Source organism: Ovis canadensis, chromosome 11 (genome assembly GCF_042477335.2).
Source record: "Ovis canadensis isolate MfBH-ARS-UI-01 breed Bighorn chromosome 11, ARS-UI_OviCan_v2, whole genome shotgun sequence".
Classification (NCBI taxonomy): Eukaryota; Metazoa; Chordata; class Mammalia; order Artiodactyla; family Bovidae; genus Ovis; species Ovis canadensis.
Genome location: NC_091255.1, coordinates 53,012,091 through 53,027,084, shown reverse-complemented (window position 1 = coordinate 53,027,084; position 14,994 = coordinate 53,012,091). Strand labels below are relative to the sequence as shown.

Sequence of the window (14,994 nt, the reverse complement as noted above, 5' to 3'; positions counted from 1 at the left end):
GGACACATCTGGTCTCCGCCTCTTACTCTCTCAAAGGGACGCAGTCAGCCAGGAAGATGGAAGGGAGCATGGCGCAGAGCAGATCAAAGAAAGCAATTAAAGAGCTGGTCTCAGAGTTAGAGCCTGGGAGGCGGGGGGCAGGCTGGAGCAGGCCCTGGCTGGGTGGGGAGATGGGGGCAGAGAAGGGCCCAAACTTATTGACCCCAAAGCAGCAGCCTGCCCCCTGGGTCTGTGAAGGTGAATGAGCTGATGCCTCCGAAAGGCTGAGGGACCGGAGAAGAGAAGGGGAAGGAGACTAGGTGTTCGGCTGAGAACCCTTCTGCAGCCACAGGAGTTGGATGCTTCTAACCTGCAGGGTGAGGCTGGGCACAGGCTCAGGATGGGAGAAGGAACCATCCCTGGCCCAAGGCAGCTGTCCTCCAACAGAAGGATGTCGCCTGTCCTCAGAAGCTCCCAGCTGACAGTGAACCATGGATCCTCTGATCAGATGGCTCCCACCCAAGGAAAGAGGCGGCTTCTGTCTGTGGTTGCCTGAGTCTGAAGTGGGAGACCGACTCTACCCTTAGATGCATCCCAGTCTGATGACGACATAGACATAGCACTGGGAAGACCCCATCTACTGGGGGCCTTGTCCTTGGGAAGCCTCAGGTTCAAGTATAGAAGAGATCCATCCCCATGGGAGATGTTGACACACCAAGAGGTTCTCAAGCCAATGGAACTGTGGTTCTCAAGTCCACAAGGTCTGGGAAAGGGCAAAGAAGGAAGGATAGAGCCCATTGTGGGAGTCAGGGAGATGAGAAAGCAGGGTGGGAAACAGCCTCTATTCAGTCTCCACTAGGACAGTGGGACCTAACTCTCACATGTTCCCTGGGAGACCCAAAGCTATAAACAACTAGTGGTCTGGAGTGAAGAGTGCTGACTCCCACCTTCTCTTCACTGGCTGCCACCTCCTTCCACAATGCCCTTTGTGGGGTGCCCCTGCCCACATGCTGTCCCTGCCCCAACCCCAATGGGGTCGACAGGACATGGCAGCTCCCCTGGAAGACCCAGCTCCCAGCCGTCCAGGCCCACCCCATGAGATGTGCTAACACGGAAACAGGTAAAGCACTTGGTGCTCGTGTGCCAAGTCACTCAGTCGTGTCTGACTCTTTGCAACCCTATGGACTGTAGCCTTCTGGGCTCCTCTGTCCATGGAATTTTCCAGGCAAGACTATAGAATGGGTTGCCATTTCCTCCTCCAAGGGATCTTCCCAACCCAGGGATTGAACTCGTGTCTCGGGCACCTCCTGCATTGGCAGGTGAGTTCTTTACCACTAGCGCTAGCGCCACCCAGGAAGCCCCTGGTAGGTGTTATTAAACAGAAGCTAGGATTTGTCAAGCACCTGCTGTGTCTGGCTTTCACTGATAGCTATTCTTACAACTACCTTGGAATAAGTTTGTCTAGACCTCATCATACAGATGTGGAAATGGAGACTCAAAGAAGGTTCCTGAGTCATCCACAATCATACAGCTATTGAATGGCCTTGCTCTCTCCCCTAGAGGGCACTGCCACAGCAGTCAGAGGCAATTCTAGTGACCCCTCTTTTAGAGGTTTTAGAAAGCCTGATGCACTTTGGGGTTTTAGAAAGCCTGAGACCAGCTTTCTTCCTGCCTCCAAAGGGCTATGGCCACCAGGCCGCTCAGATCTGGGCAGCTCATCACTGCCATCTAGTGGTCACTCAGTTCCCTTCCTCAAGGATGTGTCCCGGAGTGCATGGACTCTGGCAAGGGGTTGGCCAGAGACCCCACGTTCCCTTCATCCCACTCATGCTTGCCAACCCCCATGCTGTGTCAGGCACTGGGAGAGCAGCAGGGAGTCAGTGGGCAGAGTCGAGGGACAAAAGGGCCCCTTGAATTGGAGGCTGGCAAATTTGGAACATGCTGGGCACCTTTTGTGTGGGTGGAGGGTCGATCTGTCCCGGAAGGTACTTGGGCTATAGACAGGAGGTCATCCTGGAAGATTCTGATGTAGAGGATGGGCATAGCAAGTGAAAGGTCATCTTGTTCCCAACGCAGCTTGAATTGTCCCCAGCTCAGCTTGAAATAAGACCTGATTTGGCTGAAAGCTGTGGGGATGGGTGTCCAGGCATCCTCTTCCCAGAGCCAGCAGCGTTCTGCTGTCCAGTCCAGAAGGCCATCCAGGGACTGGCCTGAGGCTTTGGATAACGAGTCTTCCAAAGATTAGGGAAGCAGGAGAGGAGGTGCCATGGAGAATGGGGCTTCAGCCAGACAGGGAGGAGGCGAGTAGAGGTAGAGGCTGGGAGCTATGTCTACCTGGAGCAAATGTGCATCACAGTGTAATCTAGAACAAAGAGAGAGAGAGGACAGAACTGTGCAACAATAGGGCCTGGTTACAACCATGCACGGGCTTCCCTGGTGGCTCAGATAGTAAAGAATCTGCCTGCAATTCAGGAGACAGACCTGGGTTTGATCCCTGGCTTGGGGAGATCCCCTGGAGAAGGGAATGGCTACCCACTCCAGTATACTTGCCTGGAGAATCCCATGGACTGAGGAGCCTGGCGGGCTATATAGTCTATAGGGTCACAAAGAGTCGGACACGGCTGAAGCGACTTAGCAGTCACACACATTCATGCACATGGTGGAAAACCATGCAACTGTTAAAATGATGATGGAGATAAATATTTATGGATATGAAAAGATGTTCACAACATATTGTCGAGGGAAAAAAAAGCAAATTACAAAATAATTTGTACAGCATGAGCCTACGTTTTAAAAATGAATTTATACATGTAGAAAAAAAATCTGTTTATATCTCCAGGTGGCAAAATGATAGCTAATTTTTTTATTCTGCTTATCTGTATTTTCTGATTTTTCTACAATGCATGTATATAAAAAGTAATGAAGTTTTGACAAACGACCATGGCCAAATCTGTCCACCACCTCTTTGCTTCTGTGTGTGAACATCACATAGATAAGGGCTGAGTGTAGGGATGTGTTTGAAGGAGAGATAGGGGTTGAAGATAGAGGGAGAGGATGCAGGCGGGTGACAGGGGCCCAGTGAGGTGGCTGAAGCGGGTGAAGAGGGGACCTCACCTGCTGCTGCTGAAACAAGCCTGTGTTTCACAAAAACAGTTTACTGAGCGTTCCTGACAAGCCCTTTCTGCTCTATTACAGCTTGTCCCTCCAGGACTGCTCTGTACTCATTTCAACTAGATTTCACTTGGACAAAGAGAGAAGGATACACTGTGACTTGCCTGGCAAGCTGGAAGAGCAGCCACTCCAAGCCACAGAGAGGAGTTGGGACAAGGGCTTGTCCCCAGCCTTGTTCTTCCTCTAAGGTCACTCCCCACCCCCATCCTTCCTCAGCTCCCCAAACCACAATAGGCTCAAGTCACTGGGTGCCCCCTTCTCATGATTCCCCTCCCCGTGATACTGCTCAGGCCCAGCAGCAGACTCTGCTAAACAATTAGGAAGTCCCTGGTGGTCCAGTGGTTAAGACTGCGCTTCCAAGGCAGGGAATGCTGGTTCGATCCCTGGTTGGGGAACTGAGATGGCAGATGCTACGAGGCATAGCACCCCTCCAAAAAAAATTGGGAGTGGTGCTCATCTCCTCTCTTTGCCTGAGACTAACAGGGAAATCTCGTCAAGCAGCCTGTAAAACATGCCCAAATGAAGAGCACCTCCCCTGGTGTGGAGGAAGGGGTATTGCTGGGACAGGGGCTCAGGGGCTGAGCTGGCTCTGAGAGCAGGGGAGGGGACTAGCAGTCAGGCCTTGTCTGCAGTGCTGGAGCCCTGGCACTGCTGGGCCACCCCCCAGGGCCTTTCCTGGTGCCCACTGAATGACTCACCTTGGCACAGACACAATGGTCAGGGTGGGCACAGAGCCCGCTCCCCGCAGCACCCCAGCTCCCCTCAAATGCTTTCCGAGAAGCTCTTTGAGCAAGGGGCTTGGGCTGTGCCCCGCCCAACGGGCTGGCATCTTGGGATGAAAACAGCACAGCCCCCCTGAGGGGCTGCCCTCGCTGAGCGACGCCCTCACCAGTGGTGGAGAACAAGGCTTCATTCAGCAAGTGCCCGGGAAAAGGGATCGGAGGCCCAGGCATGGGCAGTGGGCAGCAAGAGGGGGTGGTGCAGGAGAGGAAGGCTGTCTGCTTCCCAGAAGTCCAGGGACACAGATGGCTGAGGGCCTGGGTGGACCACCAGGCAGCCAGATAGACGGGGTGGATGGATCTGAAATCTCAAGGGCCCACAGGGCACTGGACCCGGGTTCCCAGTTCAGAACCACTGGCTCCTCAGTACCCAAACCCACTTATCCCCAGAAACCTTTCCCAGCCTTTCGGCCTGGGAACTTGTGTGGGAACTTGAAGGAGATAAATCTCCACTGTGAGAGTGAGGTGAGAGGGGGCCAGGGAAATGGGATGTTACAGGGACAAAGATGGAGTTGGGACAGCCAGCTCATTCATAAGTGCTTTGTGGTGCTGTCAAGGCCTGGGCTCTGGGAGGGGTTGCAGGGAAGCTGGGGTGAACCCAGTGAGGCTGAGCCTGGAGCTTCAGGGTGGCCCCAGGAGTGGGGGGGCGGGCGCCTGGGAGTGCAGCACCTGCCCCCTCTGGCCCTATCAGGAGCCCCACATTCCTTCCATTATCCCCCCACTGCTAGATAGAGGCCTCGATTGACCCTCCAGACAAAGGGTTGGTTCTAATTCCAGCCCACAGCCCCAAAACTCCAGAGGATGGGGAGACAGCAGGAATGCAGACGCCTGCACTCAGAGGGGAGGATGGCAGGAATATGCTGGGACTGAGGCTGTCAGGAAATCTAACACAGGCTGTTTCTTGAGAGTAGGGAACAGGTTTATTCAAGTTCCCAACATCTATCAGGCACTGGAAGGAGAATGCTGGAGGGCCTGGGTCATGGGATCTAAGAGTTAGAAGACGGGTCAGGGGTCATCTGGTCCAGCCCTTCCCTGACCCACCATCCCAGAGAGTCTGCTTGCTCAGTGGTCAGAGTTTCAGACACAGCATCGGCCCCAGGAACTGCCCACTAGCAGCTCTGTCTGGAGCCAGACAGAGGCTGGCATGCTCTGGTGGCCCTGCCTCGGGGCACAGTGGCCTCGGTGGGGTGAGAGGCGCTCTCCCCGTGGCTGGGCTGTGGCCCAGCACCACCCCCTCAGGCTATGCCAGGGGGCGTTGCCAGGGGCAGCCTGGGCCGTGCCAGGCTGGTCCCCTCCTCCTTAAAGCCTGCACATCTCAGGAGCGGGCAGAGCGAGGCCAGGATGGAGAGGAGACGGGTCACCTCAGCGGCTCGCCGCTCCTATGTCTCCTCCTCGGAGATGGTGGTGGGGGGCCGCCGCCTGGGTCCCGGCACCCGCCTGTCCCTGGCTCGAATGCCGCCTCCACTCCCGGTCCGGGTGGACTTCTCCCTGGCCGGGGCACTCAACTCCGGCTTCAAGGAGACCCGGGCCAGCGAGAGGGCAGAGATGATGGAGCTCAACGACCGCTTCGCCAGCTACATTGAGAAGGTGCGCTTCCTGGAGCAGCAGAACAAGGCGCTGGCTGCCGAGCTCAACCAGCTGCGGGCCAAGGAGCCCACCAAGCTGGCCGACGTCTACCAGGCAGAGCTGCGCGAGCTGCGCCTACGGCTCGATCAACTCACCGCCAACAGCGCCCGGCTCGAGGTGGAGAGGGACAACCTGGCACAGGACCTGGGCACCCTGAGGCAGAAGTGAGGAGGGGAGCCGCAGAGGGGCCTCCTGAACCGGGAGGACTGAGTCCCGGGAAGGGGCGCCTGCAGGTCTCAGGCGGGGCTCTGCCTTCCTGTTCCCATTTCCCGCCTTTAGGAGGGAGGGCGATCCTTGTTTCCAGATGATGGAGGGCCTGGCGATACTTGTTTCCAGATGATGGAGGGCCTGGGACGAGGCCCAGAATCTGATTTCCGGGGATCTGATTCCCCAAATCCTTCTTCCAGGGAACTGCTGTACCGTCAGCACCTTCCTGCTGAGGAAAGCGGACAGTTGGGGACCCTAGCGGGCAGGCTCTCTGTTTTATTCACTGCGGGGCCTTGCGACCGTGCACAGAGAATACACTTATTCTTAGCTCTGTCTAGTGGAGGTACTGGATGGGAATATGGGGGTGCACCAGGAGGACTGGGCTGGGGTACAGGCCACAGGGAGACAGCAGGTAAGCCTGGCTTCAGAACACAGGTGACTCTGCCTGTCCCCAGCTTACGACCCTAGTCAAGGTGCTTCAGCTAGCACAGCTGTAAAGTGGAGATCTTAATAAACCCATTTCCGAAGGTCAGAGGAAATGCCAGGAGCATGGTCCTTGCCAACTGGCAGAGTATGCGTGTGTGACTTCAAGTGCGAGAAGACGTGTGTGGGGTGTGTGTGTGTGTGTGTGTGTGTGTGTGTGTATGGCAGGAGTGAGTATAGGTTGGTGGAAGCGCCTGTGTGAGCAGGAGCAGGTGCAGCAACCCTGATAAGGCACCTTGGTAATGACTTAAAGCGCAGGCTCTTGTCTGCTCACCCTTCTGGCCAAAGCTCTGTCTAGAATCCTGCCCCTCACTCCTCCTTCTGCTCCACTGCTCCTGAGGGTGGGGGAGTATCTCTCTGGCAGAGGGATCAGGGGAGGGGTCCCCATAATCGTCAGAAGAGCCCAGACCCAGGAGTGTATCTCCCTACCTCAGGCTCCAGGATGAAACCAACCAGAGGCTGGAGGCTGAGAACAACCTGGCTGCCTATCGACAGGTCAGGGTGGTGGGGAAGGATCAGGGAGGGGGAAAATGTTGATGGCAGCCCACCCAAACACAGTCCCTAAGCCCAACCCTCCAGAGCAACGTGCTCTCCCTGCCCCCCACCAGCCGCAAAAGGAGAGATCAGATTAGACTAGGGAGCAGAGAGGATGAGTCTGGGGTCAGAGTGGCCCTTTGCCCCGCCCTGCTCCAGGAAGCAGATGAAGCCACCCTGGCCCGTCTGGATCTGGAGAGGAAGATTGAGTCTCTGGAGGAGGAAATCCGGTTCTTGAGGAAGATCCATGAGGAGGTAAGATCGGGAAGGAGGGGAAAAAAGGCCAACACAGAGACTGGAACTGAGGGAAAGAGATGGGGAGACAGAGACAGATATTCAGAGAGAGAAAGGGACACACTGACAGAGAAAGAAAATGAGAGAGAGACAGAGAAAGAGAGGCAGAGAAAGACTGAGGGAGGCAGAGCTGGAGACAGATAAGAGAGCACCTCCAGCCCCTAGTAGAATGCACCCAGACACACCCTCCACTTAAAGTGGGCCCTGTTGCCTCATTCTTTTTCACTATAGCCCTGTGAGATAGGGATGGTTCCAGTGTTATCTCCTTTTCACAGAGGAGAACCCTGAAGCCCAGAAAGGCTAAAGAATGTGCTAAGGTCACATAGTTGGTCTCTATGACTTCACTCCCTCTGCCATCTGTTTCCATTGAAATGACAGCCATACATTTAAAAAAAAAAAAAAAAAAAAGACCCCGCTGAGCTCTGACTTCAGATAATAGATTCAGAATCCATGGACTCAGGGAACCCAGGAACCCATAGGGACACCCACACCCCAGGACTCAGACGTTCTTTCATGAGAACACAGACATGCTTCCAGTGCTCCTGACTTCCAGGCCTGGGAGGAGGACATCCCGGGGCCCCCAAACTAACCTGCTTCTTCCCTTATCCTGGACAACGCCATTTCCTCCAACTAGGAGCATCCCATCTCCCCTAGCCAACATCCGTGTCCAAGGAAGAGGGCATGATGCTAGGGGGAAGCCCCAGTTGCAGCTGGTCCCTGAGGCCTGGCAACCCTTCTCTCACCCTGGCCAGGAGGTGCGGGAGCTACAGGAGCAGCTGGCCCAGCAGCAGGTCCACGTGGAGATGGATGTGGCCAAGCCTGATCTCACAGCGGCTCTGAGAGAGATCCGCACACAGTATGAGGCAGTGGCGTCCAGCAACATGCAAGAGGCGGAGGAGTGGTACCGGTCCAAGGTAGCCCTGACTTTGGGGCAGCCTGCCTTCTCCAGGCAGCCCTCCTGGCTCCATACAAAAGAATCAGGGAAGGAGGGTGGAGGAAGCTGAGAGAGGATCCTCTCTGAGTGACTGACCTTCACCAAAGAAGTGAGGTGACTTGCCCAGGGTCATACAGGCACTATTACTTCCAATAAGTACTTATTAGTATCTGTTGCGATTGACTACTAGCCAACACTCTTGTGTTTTAGGCCCTGGGCTTTGCAAGGATTATCTTACCATGAAGTAGGTACTGTCCTTTGATAGATGACAGAACTGAAGTCCAGAGAGGTTAACCAATTTGGCCAAACTCACACAGCTCCTAAGCAATAGAGCTGGATTTCTAACCCTAGCTGTCTCACTTAAGAGCCTGTATTCTTATCTTTTTTTTTTAACTGTTTATCTGGGGGGCTTTCTTGGTCATGCCTCTAAGCATGTGGGATGTTAGTTCCTTGACCAGGGATCAAACCCACGCCTCGCGCATTGGAAGGGTGGAGCCTTCACCACTGGACTGCCAGGGAAGTCCCAAGCCCACATTCTTGATGCTTCTGCTATCTGCATCCTGGGTTATTGAGTATCTGCTGCATGCCAGGCTCTGCCCCGCATACAGAGACACGTCTGACCAGGGAGATGTGATGTCACTCAGCCTGATGTCTGTGAAGAACACAGCAGGGCAGGGTTTACACGCAACGCGGAAGCAGGACAGATTTCATGGAAGGGCAGTGGGGCCAGGCGGGACTGGCAGCCTACGAACGTACAGAGAAGAGAGAAAGGGCATTCAGGAAGGGCATGCAGGACACAGCCTGAGCAGAGGCCATAAAGCACAGAAAAGTGGGGCCCCGGAGATCCTGGCCCAGGGCATGGAGCTGAGGAGTGTAAGTGGCAGAAGTCAGGGATGGTTCTGAGCAGGTTAAGGCGTGATGGAACCATGAGGGATTCAGAGCAGGCTGAAGGAGAGAGGGTTATTAGAACCTGGTCTCTGCTCACCAGAGCTCCCTGTGTGTGACCGAGGAGGACAGGATTCAGTCCCGAGGATGGAGCTACTGGAGAGTCTGGGCTCTGTGACACCCTCTGCTCATTCACGCGTTCCCTCATCAGGCACTGAGCTAGATGCTAGAGAAGTAGCAGTGTCGTCTGTGTCTGTGTCCATGGGCCACGGGTGACTGTGAATAATCCCACCCAGTGCCAATGGCGTGGGGTGGGCTGGAAAACAGCCGTACCGTCCGGCCCATCTCCCTGATCCTCCAGACCGCGTACCAACCCCCCGAGCCCACTAAGCTCCCGCGATATGCGGCCCCAGACCGCCTTCCAGCATAAAGCCCTCTCCTCATCTAGTTCGCGGACCTGAACGACGCCGCCGCCCGTAACGCGGAGCTGCTCCGCCAGGCCAAGCATGAGGCCAACGACTACCGACGGCAGCTGCAGGCCTTGACCTGCGACCTGGAGTCCTTGCGCGGCACGGTGAGCACGGGCGGGGCCGCAGGCGGAGGAGGGGTACGGGTGAGCGAGCCGGGAATCTGGGACCTACAGCCCTAGCAGACGCTGAAGGACCGGCTCGGGGCGGAGCTCTGAAAAGTTTCTTGGGGCGGGGCCTCGGGGAACGGTCCGGCTCCATCCACAGAACGAGTCCCTGGAGCGGCAGATGCGCGAGCAAGAGGAGCGCCACGCGCGGGAGGCGGCGAGTTACCAGGAGGCGCTGGCCCGGCTGGAGGAAGAGGGGCAGAGCCTCAAGGACGAGATGGCGCGCCACCTGCAGGAATACCAGGATCTGCTCAACGTCAAACTGGCCCTGGACATCGAGATCGCCACCTACAGGAAGCTGCTGGAGGGCGAGGAGAACCGGTGAGCCCAGACCGGCCGCCTGCCCTACTGCCCCGCCCCAGAGTCGCCTTGCTCCCTTCACGAATACATGTGTGCTCGGACATGTCCAACTCTTTGCGACTCCCATAGATGGTAGCCCGTCAGGCTCCTATGTCCATGGGATTTCCCAGGCAAGAATACTGGAGTGAGTTGCCATTTCCTTCTCCAGCGGGTCTTCCCGACCCAGGGATAGAACCCACGTCTCTTTGTGTCTCCTGCTTTGGCAGGTGTGTTCTTTACCACTGCGCCATCTGGGAAGCCCCATCAGGGACTGTCTTATTCAGCCTCGTGACCAGCCCCCTCCTATCCCAGCGCCCAGCACAGTGCTCACCTAACACACAGTTGGTATTCATAAATGCCTGATGAATGAATGGATGGATTCAATTCAGCCCATGTTGATCAGATCCTAGGGTAAGGACTTGGGTTATCTTCCAAACTAAAAGGCTCACTCCCCACCCTCCCAACAAAGACTGGACTTCTTTTCTGCTGACCAATCTCCTCTGCCTCCTGGGAACTCTCTTCACTGCTCTCCCCTCCCCTCTGTCATCCTCAGAGCACTCACTCTCTTTTGAGTGGAGGTGTTCCCCCAGAGCTCTTACAGCGCGGGGAGTGTGTTGGCTGCTGGAGAAGCTAAGAGATGGAGGTCTGCCTTTCCTGGCAAGGAAGAGGGCCTCGAAGCTATTATGGTGACCTTGGACCAGGATCTGGCCTGGGAGTGTCCTCTGGCAGGCTGGTCACCCCTCTCCTTCTGCTGTCTTTCAGCATCACCATTCCTGTTCAGACCTTCTCCAACCTGCAGATCCGAGGTCAGTAGAACAGGGTTTTGTGGGCAGAGTGTTGGATTCCCGCCCCCTTCCCCAGGCCTGTGGGTTGCTCTTCTGGTCTGAGGCCGAGGACCAGGGCAGAGGGGCCCAGTGCTCTCTGTGGGGACCTTCAATATTCACGGCAGAACTTCCAGCCAGAACACACCATTCCAGAGCATTCCAGGTGGGGCTTGCAGCCACTCCTGTCCTGCTCTGCCCTTTGTCCCTCCTCCCATGCCTACTCCCCATTCCACTGCAGAACTGAGTGAGGGTCTTAACCTCTCACCTGTCTGCAGATCCCTGTCCAGCTGAGTGTTTGATGTTTGTGTGTGTTTTTTTTAACTGCTTGTCACTACAGGGGGCAAAAGCACCAAAGAAGGGGAAAGTCACAAGGTCACAAGACATCTCAAAAGCCTCACAATACAAGTTATACCAATTCAGGCTCACCAGGTTGTAGATGGAGCCCCGCCGGCTCTCGGTTAGCTGCCTGCCTTTTAGACATGGTGCTTTTCTCACCTTAATAGGGAGCAAGCTCACCAAGCCCACTTTCCCCATCTTCTTGAGCTCCCTCCTCCCAGGTTTCCCTAAAGGGCCAACCCTGTGTCATTTCCCCAGCAATCTCAGTGCCCAGTCCAGGACCTGGCACAGGGTAAATGTACATTAAAGTAGTAGAGTTGGCCAGTGTTCAAGGTGCTAAGTCCTCGGGTACTCAGCTCAGATGCTCTGGGCCTCTGAGCAAACACCAGCTTCTGCCTCACCTCTTCCCCATCACCAGGAGGGCCCCTAGAGTCTCACGGTGCCTGGCAGCCAGGCTCTTGGCCTGATTCCTCTGTCCCCGAGGCTCGGTTGTTCAGCTCAGGGCTGATTCAGCCCAGAGGATTATTTCCCTCTAGACTGCTGCTCTTGGAGTGAATAAAGTTTTATGTCCCCTGCTCTTAATATTAAACATTAGTGAGTGTGACATGTTACATTTTTCTCTCTGCAGGGGGGAATAAATTACTTCTTGTATGTGGCCCTCAAATAATTCTCAGCTGAGGGAAAAAATAATTCTTCTGGACTAGAAATTTAGGAACACTAGCTATGCATGTCCGAGGGCTTAGTTCAGTATCAGAAGAGTTAACCAGCAGAACAGGTAGAGGCAATACTGCCACATGCCAGACAGAAAAGGGTCCTAGAGAAGTGGCAGAGAGAGGCAGGAAAAGGGAAGAGGGACGGGAGAGGGACCCATGTGTACGGAACATGAATACGTGCCCATTGTTTTACACACGTTGTTTCAGTTAACTCACTACTTCGACCTAGAGAAGTAGGCAGCAGTATCCCCATTTTGCAGATGAGGACACTGAGGTTGGAAGAGGTAAATTAACTTACCCACAGTCATGTGGCTGAGCTGGGACTCGAGCTCTGGCCTGCCTGACTTCAGTAACCACATGCTCTTTCCTTGGTGTGATACTGGGTTGTCAGGGAGCCAGGGGCCAAGTGAGGAACTGCAGAGGGGCTGAAATGCAGCCAGGCCAGGACAGCAAGCAGGGAAGTGAGGGCTTGCTTGGCACTGTGGGGACTTAGGAGGTTGCCAGCCCCTCTGGGAGAGCCTAGGACTTCTCTGGTTGGATAGGCTTTTGTACTCACGATTAGGGGTCTCAGGGGGAAACCAAGGGTGGGAGAGGATGTCTAGGGCCCTGAGAGCCTATGGAGGCCTCTTCTCCTCATGTCTGCAGAAACCAGCCTGGACACCAAGTCCGTGTCAGAAGGCCACCTCAAGAGGAACATTGTGGTGAAGACCGTGGAGATGCGGGATGGAGAGGTGAGGAGGGCAGGCCCAAGATTCTGGCCCCAGCAGGCTCTGGGAGAAAGCCTGGACTGGCATATAGAAGGTTCTCCATAACTCCCAAGAGTTCCTCTGGGAGGCTCTGGAAGAGGGGAAGGAGCCCAGATATAATTCCATTCCCCAGTCCCTACACTAAGGGGAGCCTAGATGCTTAGGCCACAGGTCAGGGTCCTGACTCTGGCTTTCTTTCTCCCTTTCTCACCCTCAGACTCAGGTGCCCCCACAGCAGGCCTGGGGGAGACAGAATGAAAATTAAATTTAGTAACTTTCACTCCCAACGTTCAACTTTCAGCTTGGTGAAAGGGACCTGGCAGAAGAATGGGAAGAGGAGATTGGGCATATCCCCTCCCCACTGTACCAGCAGAATTAGCTAATCTTACAACAGCAGCTCAGCATGTGCCAGGCAGATGTTTGCCAGATGTTTGACAGGATTAGCTTGTTTCCCCCTCTGCTGTGTGGCGGCATTCCGGTTACTATCATAGAAAAGTTGAAAGGCTGGGAACTTGTCCCAGGTCACATTGCCTAGCCATGGTGGACCTGGAGTCTGTGTGAGCTCCTAACTATGGCACCTTCTCTGTCCCCTTCAGGTCATTAAGGAGTCCAAGCAGGAGCACAAGGATGTGATGTGAGCAGGACCCATCTGGCGGTCACTGCCCCACCGTTTGAGGCGTCTGCAGCAGGAGTCGGGGTAGCTGTCTCTTCTCTGCTAGTTAATTTCCCCAGAATTGAGTTCCCACCCAATCCAGTTGCTCCTCTTCCTGCTCCATCTCTAAGCCAGCTTGCCACCCTAGGCTCCATCAGCATTAAGCCTGTCAGACAGCACCCACCCCACACCCAGCAACACTAACAGGGCACTCACCCCAAAGGGCAGCCTGGAGGGGCACGGCCAGCAGCTTGGGTTAGAATTGGGAGGGAGGAGAGAAAGCGGGGAGACCTCATAAATCACCCTGCCCTCTGTATCGCGAACCTCTGTTGTCATGGCAACTGTTGCCAGAGCCGGAGGTGTCTGGGGGTATCTGGGAATGGGGCCTTTGGGCTGCTGGAGGAAAACTGAGAGTCTGAGACAAGCAGAGGAAGCCCCCAAGGCAAGGTGGCCTTGGCCAGAGGCTTATTCTTCTAGACTGACTCTGACCAGTCTGAGGGTGGGTGGGGCTATCCTGCCAACTGGGAGAGTCAGCAGACAGAATTCCTGGCCTGCTCAGATTGCAGAGGGGCCTCCTGAGCAATGTGTCGAGTGTCTCAGCCCCACTGAGCTGCCACGTGGGCATGCCGTGGGCCCGTGGGAGCTTGATTCTCCATGCTTGGGGGAAGTATAGTGTAAGTGCAGAGGAAAGGGGTGCTGGGAGGGAGTAGAAGGGGGCGTTGCCCATTGCTGTGGGTACAGAGAGGTCAAGCCCAGGAGGACTCTGATACAGGCTGGAGTGGGCAGGTAGAGATGGTGGGGGCAGTGCTTGGGATGATGCTAGACATCAGAGTGGGGGTCGTGGGTAAGCAGTTACACTTGGCCTTTGGGTTGTGGGAATCAGGAAAGTGACTCATCCTCTTGAAGATGCTGACACAGGAAAGGAAGAGGCTGCTGTTCATGGGAGTGGGGCCTGCTTTGTCCCAGCTCTCAAGGACATTTCCTTGCTGTGTAAACCTTGTCCACCCAGGCCTGTGAGCCCCTGCAACTGCCACCTGACCCCAGGAAACACTGCTAGGCGAAGGCTCTGTTGCCACCCAACCTCCTCTCCCCACAGTGATCACTGCTCTTCCCTAAACCAAGGCCCCTATAGTCCCCTCTTAGTCAAATACAAAACATACCCCCCCCCCATGTTTTAGGTAGCAGTTTATTTTATGATTTGGAACCCGAGGCCCATGCAGAGTGAAGACACTGGTTTGTGTTCCTGCAGCCTGGAGGCAGGAAAGCTTGGGGCAGACACTTTCACCCTGAGCACCTGTTCTGCTGTTCACAGGGAGACTGATGGGCATGAGATGATCAGTGCCCACAAGTGGGGCTCCGAAGCCCACCCCAGGGTCCCCATCTCCCTCCAAGTCAGAGGGACTTGACTGCATACCCTTCCCCTACTCCCTCGTGCCACCCACTGCTGCTAACCTTCAGGGCATTGCCACGAGCTTTAGTCACTGACATAAATGCAACAAATAAAGACGACTGCTGTGGCCTTCCCCAGAGTGGACTCTGATCTGTTCAGCGGAGGCTGAGGCTGGGGCAGAGGACAGTAAGTAGCCTCAGGCAAGACACAACTTGCTTCTTATCACTGATCGTCTTGGGGCCCCCAGCATCCCCAGAAGTGGCCACATGACAAATCCTGCCTCCAACCCTGCTCTGCTCTCCAGCCCTGGTGCCCCACACACCCACTGCCTTTGCTTCTGGCTCCTCACCTCCGGCCCCAGGCTGGGTGCCATCTCTCAGGAAAGCCCTGAATTCAGTCTCCACTTTCCTCACCCATTTCTCCTGTCCTGGTCTCTACCTTTATTCTCAAACTCACCATTTCTACCTG

General features: G+C 55.3%; 1 protein-coding gene across 2 annotated transcripts; it reads left to right on the top strand.

Moving 5' to 3' along the window:
• Positions 1-5,183: 5,183 nt before the first annotated feature.
• On the top strand, positions 5,184-14,663 carry GFAP (glial fibrillary acidic protein). 2 transcript variants are annotated; one of them, XM_069543639.1, is made up of 9 exons: positions 5,184-5,719; positions 6,680-6,740; positions 6,939-7,034; positions 7,826-7,987; positions 9,341-9,466; positions 9,627-9,847; positions 10,628-10,671; positions 12,384-12,469; positions 13,081-14,663. In XM_069543639.1, the coding sequence occupies exons 1-9, from the start codon at positions 5,271-5,273 to the stop codon at positions 13,120-13,122; spliced, it is 1,287 nt and encodes a 428-aa protein (XP_069399740.1). In that variant the 5' UTR covers positions 5,184-5,270; the 3' UTR covers positions 13,123-14,663. The 2 variants fall into 2 exon arrangements, with proteins under 2 accessions (XP_069399740.1, XP_069399741.1); XM_069543640.1 differs by lacking the exons at positions 12,384-12,469; positions 13,081-14,663 and adding an exon at positions 11,027-11,241 and having other exon boundaries at positions 5,219-5,719.
• Positions 14,664-14,994: the final 331 nt, after the last annotated feature.

Bases quoted from the DNA above. Each gene is read 5' to 3' on its own strand.
- GFAP (XM_069543639.1), top strand. From the start codon at position 5,271: ATGGAGAGGAGACGGGTCACCTCAGCGGCTCGCCGCTCCTATGTCTCC. The intron at 7,988-9,340 runs GTAGCCCTGACT...CTCCTCATCTAG, and splicing joins AGGAGTGGTACCGGTCCAAG to TTCGCGGACCTGAACGACGC. The intron at 9,467-9,626 runs GTGAGCACGGGC...CTCCATCCACAG, and splicing joins TGGAGTCCTTGCGCGGCACG to AACGAGTCCCTGGAGCGGCA.